The sequence below is a fragment of the Oncorhynchus kisutch genome, linkage group LG8 (genome assembly GCF_002021735.2).
Source record: "Oncorhynchus kisutch isolate 150728-3 linkage group LG8, Okis_V2, whole genome shotgun sequence".
NCBI lineage: Eukaryota > Metazoa > Chordata > Actinopteri > Salmoniformes > Salmonidae > Oncorhynchus > Oncorhynchus kisutch.
Window position 1 is genome coordinate 24,532,107 of NC_034181.2, and position 13,202 is coordinate 24,545,308.

General features: G+C 44.4%; 1 protein-coding gene across 2 annotated transcripts in view; it reads right to left on the reverse strand.

The window, feature by feature from the left end:
- Positions 1–77: 77 nt before the first annotated feature.
- The window catches only part of LOC109896042 (septin-5-like), a 33,243-nt gene continuing 20,118 nt past the window's right edge, over positions 78–13,202 (reverse strand). Inside the window, exons 1-11 of one of the 2 annotated variants that reach the window (XM_031829890.1) lie at positions 9,877–10,138; positions 8,387–8,477; positions 6,733–6,819; positions 6,499–6,622; positions 5,314–5,448; positions 4,930–5,047; positions 4,700–4,801; positions 4,450–4,546; positions 3,988–4,123; positions 3,574–3,676; positions 78–1,889 (exon numbers count right to left, since the gene is read on the reverse strand). In XM_031829890.1, the coding sequence (XP_031685750.1) occupies positions 1,824–1,889; positions 3,574–3,676; positions 3,988–4,123; positions 4,450–4,546; positions 4,700–4,801; positions 4,930–5,047; positions 5,314–5,448; positions 6,499–6,622; positions 6,733–6,819; positions 8,387–8,477; positions 9,877–9,951 (1,134 nt within the window). In that variant the 5' untranslated portion in view covers positions 9,952–10,138 and the 3' untranslated portion in view covers positions 78–1,823. Of the gene's footprint in view, positions 1,890–3,573; positions 3,677–3,987; positions 4,124–4,449; positions 4,547–4,699; positions 4,802–4,929; positions 5,048–5,313; positions 5,449–6,498; positions 6,623–6,732; positions 6,820–8,386; positions 8,478–9,876; positions 10,139–13,202 lie in introns of those variants that run through there. The other variant, XM_020490241.2, reaches the window with a different exon arrangement.

A 13,202-nucleotide genomic window follows, 5' to 3' on the forward strand; every position in this document is an offset into this window, starting at 1 on the left:
GTCAGTAAGATCGTACTAGAAACAATAGTGTATTTATATAATTTTTTTCAGATTAAGATATAATGAAGAAACACTGATATGAATCAAGACTGTTTATTCGTCCTCATAACCTGGTCAGTAGTTCCACCACGTCCTCTGAGCGCTAGCACTATAAAAAGCCACAATCACCATCCTGTATGACACAGCCAGAGGGCAGCATAAACTTCACACACACACGGATTTGCCATATTGGACAGAAGCATATACAGTAGCTCCTCTTAAAATGTGGCCTCTTTTTCCCATCCCATAGTGGTACCTTGGCATAGGTCATAATGCATTTCAGAACAAACACATTGCATCATATGAGAGAGTGGAAATCCAGCTGTAAGCAGATTTGAGTAACTTCGGCATGCTTGCACATGCACCCTTCACTGTTCTGTCCCTACCCTTTCATTTGCTATGTACTGTATGTCAGAGGGGTTCAATTCACTGTAAGGTAAGCAACTGGCGCTAGAGACATGTTCAATCTAATTCACAAGCACCAAAACATGAGAAAGGTCTTCTCAACTTCTCAACAAGTCGAAGTAGAGACTAGCAGTAAAAAGTTAATACGTTACATTTATGTTCAGATTCTTAGGTAGCCTATTGTTCATTAGTCTGTAGCTAGAACATACAAGAAATGCCACTAAGAAAGGGACAGCGGATTCTCACAGTTTCAAAGCAGAACAAGGTTCTCGTAACAGAGGGTGATACATTTGGAAACACACACACACACACACACACACACACACACACACGCACTCAACAACAACCTGACAGAATATCCCAAAAGTATTCACCATATTTATAAATTGGATACATTTAACAGGTCATTTATATTACATGTTTATGTTATGTCATATGTTACTAGGACCGTCAATAGTATTAATGGGTTTCAAATGGACACAAGATACAGTAAAAACAGCACATTTCTCGTTGCAGGACAGACCAAATATGCAAGCACCAAAAAACAAATGACCAATGAACATGCAGCTACTGTTCTCCCCCAACACAGTGCTGATTATATCCAGGGGTGAAAGTAAAGCAGGTCCTGTACGGAGTACCGGCAAAATAAATTGTGGGGGTACACTGTACCGGTAAAGCATGAGCCTGTCACAATAATTAAAACATAGTGATTCCAAGAAAACTGTAGGCTTATATACTATTACTTATCATTACCGCATGAAGAATGAGCGAACAGACAAAAAAGATTGGGTTACGCTCGAAAATGCAGCGTGGTTCGACAGTAACACATACATTTTGCCAAGGCAGAGATAAGTGGCAGAGACGGGAGTGGACAGCAGAGGACACATCAATTGAGGTTACAAAACTTTTGTAGGCCTAGTGAATGACCATCACAGAATGTCATTCACTAAATGTTTTGGTGTTTTGCAACTGATGTCTCTTAGCATTTATCAAATGGCAGGTGCACAGTGCACGGATGCGGGAATTATTTACGAGTGGAATAATGTGCGCGGGAAGCCTATAGGAGCCTTTTGGAGTCATTGTTTGACAATCAGATGAAAACATTATGACTGGTTGTGTTTATGATACATTAATAGGTAGGCCAATACATTTTAAAAGTTAACAGTAATCTTTACTATTAGGTCACAGAGATCCTATTAAATTAATAGGGATTCTATAACTAATTATATTATTAGGCCCATAACAAAATGGCGTGCACGTGCACTCATAGGAGGTCCTCATTAAATATACTTTCACCCCTGATTACATTATAGTTGGTATGTAAGTAACATGTCTGAAGTTGTGGTTGTAGTTCAGTGGCCAGCAGATGGGGTTGTAGCTCACTGGTCCTTCCCATCATGGATCTGCTGCTGCATCTTATTTAGCATCTCTTGCATCCTCGCCAACTGCAGAGAGAGAGAAAGAAGGGGGGTGGGGTAGAGAGAAAGACAGAGAGAGAGAGAGAGAGAGAGAGAGAGAGAGAGAGAGAGAGAGAGAGAGAGAGAGAGAGAGAGAGAGAGAGAGAGAGAGAGAGAGAGAGAGAGAGAGAGAGAGAGAGAGAGAGAGAGAGAGAGAGAGAGAGAGAGAGAGAGAGAGAGAGAGAGAGAGAGAAGGCGGTGGGGTAGAGAGAAAGACACAGAGAGAGAGAGAGAGAGAGAGAGAGAGAGAGAGAAAGAAGGGGGGTGGGGTAGAGAGAAAGACACAGAGAGAGAGAGAGAGAGAGAGAGAAAGAAGGGGGGTGGGGTAGAGAGAAAGACACAGAGAGAGAGAGAGAGAGAGAGAGAGAGAGAAAGAAAGAAGGGGGGGTGGGGTAGAGAGAAAGACACAGAGAGAGAGAGAGAGAGAGAGAGAGAGAGAGAGAGAGAGAGAAAGAAGGGGGGTGGGGTAGAGAGAAAGACACAGAGAGAGAGAGAAAGAAGGGGGGTGGGGGTAGAGAGAAAGACACAGAGAGAGAGAGAGAAAGAAGGGGGGTGGGGTAGAGAGAAAGACACAGAGAGAGAAAGAGAAAGAAGGGGGGTGGGGTAGAGAGAAAGACAGAGAGAGAGAAAGAGAAAGAAGGGGGTGGGGTAGAGAGAAAGACACAGAGAGAGAAAGAAGGGGGGTGGGGTAGAGAGAAAGACACAGAGAGAGAGAGAGAGAAAGAAAGAAGGGGGGTGGGGTAGAGAGAAAGACACAGAGAGAGAGAAAGAAGGGGGGTGGGGTAGAGAGAAAGACACAGAGAGAGAGAAAGAAGGGGGGTGGGGTAGAGAGAAAGACAACAGAGAGAGAGAAAGAAGGGGGGTGGGGTAGAGAGAAAGACACAGAGAGAGAGAGAGAGAGAGAGAGAGAGAGAGAGAGAGAGAGAGAGAGAGAGAGAGAGAGAGAGAGAGAGAGAGAGAGAGAGAGAGAGAGAGAGAGAGAAGGGGTGGGGTAGAGAGAAAGACACAGAGAGAGAGAGAAAGAAGGGGAGTGGGGTAGAGAGAGACACAGAGAGAGAGAAAGAAGGGGGGTGGGGGTAGAGAGAAAGACACAGAGAGAGAGAGAGAAAGACACAGAGAAAGAAGGGGGGTGGGGTAGAGAGAAAGACACAGAGAGAGAGAAAGAAAGGGGTGGGGTAGAGAGAGAGAGAAAGAAGGGGGGTGGGGTAGAGAGAGACACAGAGAGAGAGAAAGAAGGGGGGTGGGGTAGAGAGAAAGACACAGAGAGAGAAAGAAGGGGGGTGGGGTAGAGAGAGAGACACAGAGAGAGAGAGAGAAAGAAGGGGGGTGGGGTAGAGAGAGACACAGAGAGAGAGAGAAAGAAGGGGGTGGGGTAGAGAGAGACACAGAGAGAGAGAGAAAGAAGGGGGTGGGGTAGAGAGAAAGACACAGAGAGAGAGAGAGAAAGAAGGGGGGTGGGGTAGAGAGAAAGTGTGTGAGAAAGAGAAAGAAGGGGGGTGGGGTAGAGAGGAAGTGTGTGAGAAAGACAGAGAGACAGAGAAAGTGAGAAGTTAGAGAGGAGGTAGAGAGAGAGTACGAGTGGTAATGCCATTTTTGTCCTTTCTAGGATCTCTCTATAAACGGGAGACTATCCTGTATAGGTGATGTTACCCATGATGACATAGCAGTTTACCTCTTCATCTTTCATCTTGATGAGTCTGTCTGTCTCCACATCTGGGGTGGATAGGGGCAGGATGGGGATCGGGCTTTCCATGCGGTTGTCCTGCGTCAGTTTACTGAGGGGAAAAAAACATAAGGAACATGAATACAGACTCACACAAGGGCAATATTAATAAACACTTCAGATATAAACTATAAACCAAGCACCTCATACTTTCGGTCTTGCACTCTGTCTGACCTCTACAACAGGGTTTCCCAAACTCGTTCCCGAGGCCCCCTCTGGGTGCACATTCTGGCTTTGCCCTAGCTTTGATTATTTAAACTACTGTGTAATGCTAGGGCAAAAAAACAAAATGTGCACACAGGGGGGGCCCCGGGACAGAGTTTGGGAAACCCTGCTCTACAGTATACACACAGACGCACATACCTGGTCATGTCCTGTATACACTGGGCTCTGTAGTTCTCATAGTGCACATCACATGTCACGTCTTTGAGGTCATGCATGTGAGAGCGAATCAACATGTTCCTCAGCTTCACAAAGTCACAGTGAGACTGGTTCTCCACTGAAACACAAACACAAACAGACAGAAAGACTGGGTCATTTTACACTGACATGATTTGCTTAGATAAAACATTCCTCTGTTGTATCCACCAGCAGTGATGCACTGTATCCTATTAGGAACAGGGCGTTTTCTGAGCAAGAAAACTGAGCCTAATCATACTGCATTGGTTGAGACATAAGGGTACATAGAGGTTGTTTTTCATAGTTTGAGTTTCAGTCATTTTTCTTTCAAAAATGTTAATAATATGTGAGGAATGTTCACCATGCAACTTAAAGAGTCAAAGCCCTGAGTAATATTGATCTGTGTCCTCCATTGTTGTCACCCACCTTCCACAATACCCCATGGATAGAGTCTCCCTCTCACTCTCTGGCCCCTGGCCTCAACCACTGTGTTACTGCCAATCACTGCTAACGGACAGCACTCCTACACACACACACACACACACACGTGAGCACACACACACAGGTTAGGATTTGGCATGATAGATTGACATGTTAGAAGGCATGGTTGAGTTTAGAGTTCTTGTTCAGCTCAGAACTCTATTCTTAATGTTCGGTCTCCAGTTGTGTCTCTCACCTTCAGTTCTTTGTCCAGTTGTTTGAACTCCTCGTCCTCATCAGAGTCACACTCTGGGAACTGGTACACCTTAATGCCAAACCTCTCAATTTCCTCACGGACCTACATGCACACACACAAACACACACACGCGGCACCACACATTGTGCTGGGTGAGCAACTTCCAATCTTCCAATCATAATGTGACACCTGCTTCAGCAGTTTTAGTCTGTCTGCTGTGTTGGACTCACCCTGTCTTTGAGTTTCTTGATCTCATTGGGAGTGAGACAGTCAGCCTTGGCAATGAGAGGAACCACGTTCACCTTCTCATGGAGAGCCTTCATAAACTCAACATCTACTGGACGCAGTCTGCAAGGGAGAGGAGATACCCCGCCTGGTCAGAGTATGTGCGTGTGTACCTGCATGCACGTGTGAGTTTTCATGGAGACTAAGTGCATTCTGACTGAAGTGGACAGTAATAACAGTGTTTGCTGGTTGAGTTGTATTGGTGCTGTTTACATAGTATCCTCCTGTCATCACACTCAGGATGTGTTATTAATATCTATACCTGTCATTACACTATCACATTCCTGTGTGTGTGTGTGTGTGTGTGTGCGCGTGTGTGTTTGTGTTACCCGTGTCCGAACGGAGGAATAAAGTAGAGGCAGCAGTGGACTCTGTTGTCCTGTATATTCTTCCTGTTCAGTCCACTCTCATCTCTGAAGTACTGCTCAAACTGCTGGTCGATGTAGTCTGTGATCGGCTTCCAGCTATATATATATATATATATATATACATACACACACACACACACACACACACACACACACACACACACACACACACACACACACACACACACGCCACAATCAGTCAAGGCTTACAGGAACTATCAAAATAGAGTTGCACACTATATACAAGTTCCCAGTAATTAATAACCCTGAAGTAGGCAATGTGATGCTGAAACGTTGGTGGTTTTTATATTGTGACTCTTTACTTTATTTTTCATAGCCTACAGTTTACTTTCGATTAGTCAGCATCTCTACTAATATTTTTGGGTGTGCGCCAGCTCATGTTTATAGGAGCGACATACAGTGGGGCAAAAAAGTATTTAGTCAGCCACCAATTGTGCAAGTTCTCCCACTTAAAAAGATGAGAGAGGCCTGTAATTTTCATCATTGGTACACTTCAACTATGACAGACAAAATGAGAAATAAAATCCAGTACTTATTTTACACCATTATTTGCAAATAAATTCATAAAAAATCCCACAATGTGATTTTCTGGATTTTTTTTTCTAATTTTGTCTGTCATAGTTGAAGTGTACCAATGATGAAAATTACAGGCCTCTCTCATCTTTTTAAGTGGGAGAACTTGCACAATTGGTGGATGACTAAATACTTTTTTGCCCCACTGTACAAGATGAATTTCCGCTATCATTCCTATTTTAGGTCAATCTTCTAACCCAGTGTTTCCCAACTCCAGTCCTAGAGTTCCCCAACAGCACACATTTTTGTTGTAGTCCCAGTGAAGCACACCTGATTCAACTTGTCAACTAATCATCAAGCCCTTATTGAGTTGAATCAGGTGAGTTTGTCTGGAACTGCTTCTACACCTGCATTGCTTGCTGTTTGGGGTTTTAGGCTGGGTTTCTGTACAGCACTTTGAGATATCAGCTGATGTACGAAGGGCTATATAAATAAATTTGATTTGATTTGATTTGAACTACAATCAAAATGTGTTCTGTTTGGGGAACTCAAGACTGGAGTCGGGAAACACTGTTCTCACCTGTAAAGAAGCCTCAAAGAGATTTAGCTCACCATTCATTGTTGTTGACAGCGTCTCCAAACCCTGGCGTGTCTACAATGGTCAATTTGAGCTTCACTCCTTTCTCCTCAATGTCCACTGTATGCTTAATGATTTCCACTGTCTGGTTGATACGCTCTGAGAGAGGGAGGGATGGACAGAGAAAGGGAAGAGAACCTCTAATGAGATGGCATTTTAAAATTGCTCTAGTTTACATTTTAATGTGTGTGTGTGTGTGTGTTACTCACCCTCAGCGTTGAGTAGTTTCCTGTCCTTGTACAGGTCTGTGAGGAACAGGCTGTTGACAAGAGTAGATTTACCCATACCAGACTCCCCTGTAACATGATATACATATTACATACACTGAACAAAAATATATGAGCAACAATTTCAAAGATTTTACTGTGTTACAGTTCATATAAGGAAATAAATCAATTGAAATAAATTCATTAGACCCTAATCTATGGATTTGACATGACTGGGAATACAGATATGCATCTGTTGGTCACAGATACCTTAAAGAAAAGGGTAGGGGCGTGGATCAGAAAACCAGTCAGTATCTGGTGTGACCACCTTTAGTCTCTTGCAACGTGACAAATCTCCTTCACATAGAGTTGATTGTGGCCTGTGAAATGTTGTCCCACTCCTCTTTAATGTGCAAAGTTGCTGGATATTGGCAGGAAATGGAACACGCTGTCGTGCTCAATGGGTGATATGTCTAGTGAGTACGCAGGCCATGGAAGAACTGGGACATTTTACGCTTCCAGGAGTTGTGTAGAGATCCTTTTGACATGGAGCCGTGCATTATCATGCTGAAACATGAGGTGATGGAGGTGGATGAATGGTACAACAATGGGCCTCAGTATCTCGTCACTGTATCTCTGCATTCAAATTGCCATCAATAAAATGCAATTGTGTTTATTGTCCGTAGCTTATGCTGCCCATACCATAACCCTGCTGCCACCATGGGGCACTCTGTTTACAACATCTGCCACCTTCCCGGCTGCACAGTTGAAATCTGAATGAATTTGTGAAGAGCACACTCCTCCAGTGTGCCAGCAGCCATCGAAGGTGAGCATCTGCCCACTGAAGTCGGTTACGACGCCAAACTGCAGTCAGGTCAAGACCCTGGTGAGGACAACTAGCAGGCAGTTGAGCTTCCCTGAGACAGTTTCTGACAGTTTGTGCAGAAATTGTTGTGCAAACCCACAGTTTCATCAGCTGTCCAAGTGGCTAGTCTCAGACGATCCCACAGGTGAACACACCGGATGTGGAGGTTGTTACGTGGTCTTCGGTTGTGAGCCCGGTTGGACGTACTGACAAATTCTCTAAGATGACGTTGGAGGCGGCTTATGGTAAAGAAATTAGCATTTCATTATTTGGCAACAGCTCGTGGACATTCCTGCAGTCAGCATGCCAATTGAACGCCTCCACAAAACTTGAGACATCTTTGGAATTGTGTTGTTTGACAAAACTGCACATTTTAGAGTGGCCTTTTAATGTCCCCAGCACACCTGTTTAATGGTCATGCTGTTTAATCAGCTTCTTGATATGCCAAACGTGTCAGGTGGATGGATTATCTTGGCAAAGGAGAAATGCTTACTAACAGTGATGTAAGAAAACAAATTTGTGCACAAAATGTGAGAGAAATAAGCTCTTTTTGCATATGAAAACATTTCTGGGGTCTTTTATTTCAGCTCATGAAACATGGGACCAACACTTTACATGTTGCACTTATATTTTTGTTCAGTATAACATGTTTCTAAACAACCACCAACACACACAGACGGCCATCAACACTAACACTGAGTCAACATTCATGAAAAACACATTAAGTACTTAATATCACTGGGTTGTTTTACTTTTACTACAGTAAATGCTACAAACAATACTTTCACTGACCGGCGACCATGAGAGTGAAGTCAAAACCCTTTTTCACTGACTTCCTGTGCACCTGGTTAGGGAGGGTGGCAAAGCCCACATACTGCTTCTCCTGAGAGAGAGAGAAAGAGAGACAGAGAGCGAGACAGAGAGAGAGACAGCGAGCGGGACAGAGAGAGAGACTCAGTCACACAATAGGTAAATGAACATACAATATCCTCAGTCGGATATCTATTCAAAGCAACATTCCTAAGGCCTAAATAAATTAGAGAAAAATTGCCATTTAAATTCAAATACAGCTCAAATTCAAACTCAACAGGGGAGAAAGTCTCTAAGACCTGGCGCTGCGCTTTTTCCACACACACCAACAGACACAGACACACACACACATAAAAAACACACAGACACAGTGAGAGAAAGAGAGAGAAAAGTATGACTGATCTATAACATTTCCACCACACAATGGCTGTCTATCTTGCAGCTCTCCTCATCCCCTTCTGACACCATTCACACATCATCCAAAGCTTCTCCTTACTCAGAATCTACAGTACTGAAGACCCCATACACACACACTAACAGCCTTACCAGTCTACCAAGGCCAGAGTCTGGCAGCCAACGGAGGGTGACAAAGGCTGTATTGACCAGACATAAATGGCCTATTTTAAACCCCAAACAAACACAAACATGCCAAGGAAATACTCAGTCAGGGTCTATAACAAGTTGTCATAATTTGTCATGTGCATTCTCGACAGCTCCTGGGGCAAGGCTTACATACACAAACACGCATACACACGGTCACAGCATACATAGACATGGAAGAGAGCTCGTGCTGAAGTCACACACACAGAGAATTGGGAAATCTATATCAATGAGTAATCATACAAACATCTGACTTACTTCTAGGGTGTGTGTGGGAACAAATATGCCACAGTCAGAACAAACAAACTACCCATAAATCTGTCATGAACGCATCAGGACATAACTTAAGAAAACAGTATATTCCATACTAATATGACATGTTAGAGAGAGAAAGATGGTGTTTCTATGAGAGTTTACTGACCTGTGTGTGTGTGTGTGTGTGTTAAATGTCAATTTCTCTTTGACATTGACCCCCTCTCCTTTACTTTCTCTCTCTCCTCTCATTCCCTATCCTCTCTCTCCTCTCATTCCCTATCCTCTCTCTCCTCTCATTCCCTATCCTCTCTCTCCTCTCATTCCCTATCCTCTCTCTCCTCTCATTCCCTATCCTCTCTCTCCTCTCATTCCCTATCCTCTCATTCCCTATCCTCTCTCTCCTCTCATTCCCTATCCTCTCTCTCCTCTCATTCCCTATCCTCTCTCCTCTCTCATTCCCTATCCTCTCTCCTCTCATTCCCTATCCTCTCTCTCTCCTCTCATTCCCTATCCTCTCTCTCTCCTCTCATTCCCTATCCTCTCTCTCCTCTCATTCCCTATCCTCTCTCTCCTCTCATTCCCTATCCTCTCTCGCCTGTCACGTTCCAGTTCTTTACCTTCCGCCTCGCGGTTCTGACTCGAGGGCACAGCAAGCGTTCCACTAGTTTCTCCTGCAGCATGATAGCATCCATAACAAGCCAGCACGACACCAACAGGGAAAAGGTTTTCCAAAGGACAAAAACAGAGCAACCTCCTCACAACGCTTCTCTTATGTACCCCTCTACTCTCTACCTCTCCGTCAGTCCACTCTCTTCTCAATACACACACCACTTTCCTGTTCTCCCTCACTATGTCTTTGTTCCTCCTACTCTCCTCCTCTCTCTTTCTTTCTCCTCTGTCCCACAGCGCTCTACTGCTCCCTGTTCAGACAGGTAGGGGGGAATTCTGAGAGGGAGAAAGGGAGAGAGCGAGAGCTAGGGGGGTAGACAGGAGGAAATAAAATGGTAGGACAGAGTGAGAGAGGTAGTAAGAGGTAGCAATTTAGTGGAGGAAGAGGGCGACGGAGGGGGAAACTGAAGGAATAAAATACACTCATTCATTCACCACATAGTCCCTCCCCCTTTTCCACCATTAGAAAAATAAAGCATTCACTGCTACAGTAATGACCTACAGTATAGCAGCCCAGAGCAGAAAGAGCACAAAAGAGAGAAGCAGACAGACAAGAGAGGGCTAAATAATCTAGCCCATATCTGACCCTAATAGTGATAAGTTGTCAAAGAACAACACAGTGTCCTATAGCAGAGACACAAACTCTTTGTGTGGTTCAAGTGTGGACTTGTAAAAGACAGTAACCGGTCACACAGAGCTGAGTGAAGCTTAAAGGACCTCTTAACCCAGCCCTGGGATGACGATAGCGAGAGAATTGTGACTCAATGGCTATATGAAGAGACAAGCCGACGTCTAGACTGGACATCAGCCATACAACAAAAGGCTCCTGCTGTGGAAATTACACTAAAAGTATCAAAGGAAACGTTCTCTCATTAAGTTAAATCAAAGTTCATTGGTCACATAAACAGTTTAGCAGGTGTTATAGTGGTGCAACAAAATGCTTATGTTGCTTGCTCCTAAGAATGCAGTCAAATGTCAATTAAAAGAACGGAGAGACGAATCCTGGATGTTCAACCCAAATAGCACTGTAGCTGTATCAAAATGCAATCTAGACATATGTACACCGGGGGAATTTACACAAGATAAGCTCATGTAGATTTAATCAAGTGTGAGCTACAGTATGTCGTGAATCCAGTATATAAATAAATATGCTGTAACGAGTGTCGTCGGAAGGATGAGACCAAGGCGCAGCGTTCTTTGAGTTTCACATAATTTATTAACGAAGTGAAACTTTAGAAAAGACAAAACAATAAAGAATACAACGACCGAATAGCTTCGTTGTACAAACTACCTGCACACAAACAAAGAACAAGATCCCACACAGGAGGAGGGAAAGGGCTGCCTAAGTATGATCCCTAATCAGAGACAACGATAGACAGCTGCCTCTGATTGGGAACCACACTCGGCCAGAAACAAAGAAATAAAGAACATAGAATGCCCACCCAAATCATACCCTGACCAAACCAAAATAGAGACATAAAAAGGCTCTAAGGTCAGGGCGTGAAATATGCAGTTTGTATAAACAGTATAACTAAAATACAATGTACATTAGTATAAATATTTTAATAAACTATGTCGGGGATACAGTATTCACCCGGGTGCTGAATGCAGCCCGACAGAATGCTCTCAATGAGGTTGTAGAGGCGCTGTTGCGCCTTCTTCACCACAATGTCGGTGTGGCGAGACCATTTCAAGTCCTCAGTGATGTCCACTGCGGCCCGTCGATGAGGATGGGGGCGTGCTCCCTCTTCTGTCTCCTGTAGTTCACGATCTGCCCCTTTGTTTGGTTGACGTTGAGGGAGAGGTTATTTTCCTGGCACCACTCCACCAGGGCTCTAACCTCCTCCCTGTAGGCTGTCTCATCATTGTTGTTAATCAGGCCTACCACTGTTGTGTCATCAGTAAACTTGATGATTGACTTGGAGTCGTGCATGGCCACGCAGTCATGGGTGAACAGGGAGTACAGAAGGGGGCTGAGCACACACCCCTGGGGAGCCCCCGTGATGAGTATCAGCATGGCGGAGGTGTTGTTGCCGACCCTCAGGAAATCTAGGATCCACTTGCATAGAGAGGAGTTCAGACAGAAGGCCCTGAGCTTAATGACGAGCTTGAAGGCCAGTATGGTGTTAAAAGCTGAGTTGTAGTCTATGAACAGCATTCTGACATAGGTGTTCCACTTGTCCAAGTGGGATAGGGTGGTGTGTAGTGCAATGGCGATTGCATTGTTCATAGATCTGTTGGGTATGGTGGAGGTAATACAATCCTTGACTATCCTTTCAACGCACTTCATGATGACAGAAGTGAGTGCTACGAGGCAATAATAATTAATTCAGTTAACTTGGCTTGCTTGGGTACAGGAAGAATGGTGGCCATCTTTAAGCAAGTGAGGACTACAGTCTGGGATAGTGAGAGGTTGAAAATGTCTGTAAACACTCCAGCCGGCTGGTCTGCGGATGCTCTGGGGACGCAGCTTGGAATGCCATCCAGGCCAGCAGCCTTATGACGGTTTACACGCGTGAAGGTCCTACTCACTTCAGCTACACAGATTGGCAGCCCGCAGTCCTCGTGAGCAGCGGGGGCACACGTCGTCGTCTGTGTTTAGCATGTCTGGGAGTGAGGCATCAGTGACCGTGACGTGGCTAGTTTTACTTTTATAATCCGTATTGTCTTAAGTTCCTGCCACATGCGTCTCGTGTCTGAGGCGTTGAATTGCGACTCTGTACCTGTACTGTCTTTTTGCCTCTTTGATTTTCTTGTGGTGGTCATAGGTGGTCTGCTCATATTTCCAGACACTCTACAGTGGTTAAATGCGGTGGTTTGCGCTAATAGCTAAACGCTATTTGCGTATGTTTTAATCATCACTGTCGGAACAACATCCTCTATCCACTTCCTGATGAACCCAGATTGAATTACTTTCTATGTCTAATTTATTCCCAGAGGTGGCCCGGAACATATCCCAGTCCACGTGATCAAGACAGTCCTGCAGAATGGATTCCGATTGGTCAGACCAGCGTTGTACAGACCTTAACACAGGTGCTTCCTGTTTTAACTTCTGCCTATAGGCGGGGAGGATCAGAATGGAGATGTGGTCTGATTTGTCAAAGGAGGGGTTTGTATCCCTCTCGGAATGGAGAATAACAAGGATCCAATGTATTTTTCCTGTGAGTGAGGCAAAAGATGTTCGAAATTCGGGAGAAGTTTCCTGGCTACAAGAAATGAGGCCTCGGGATGTGTTGTTTCCAATTTGTTAAAAGTCCTGTGTAATTCCTTGCGG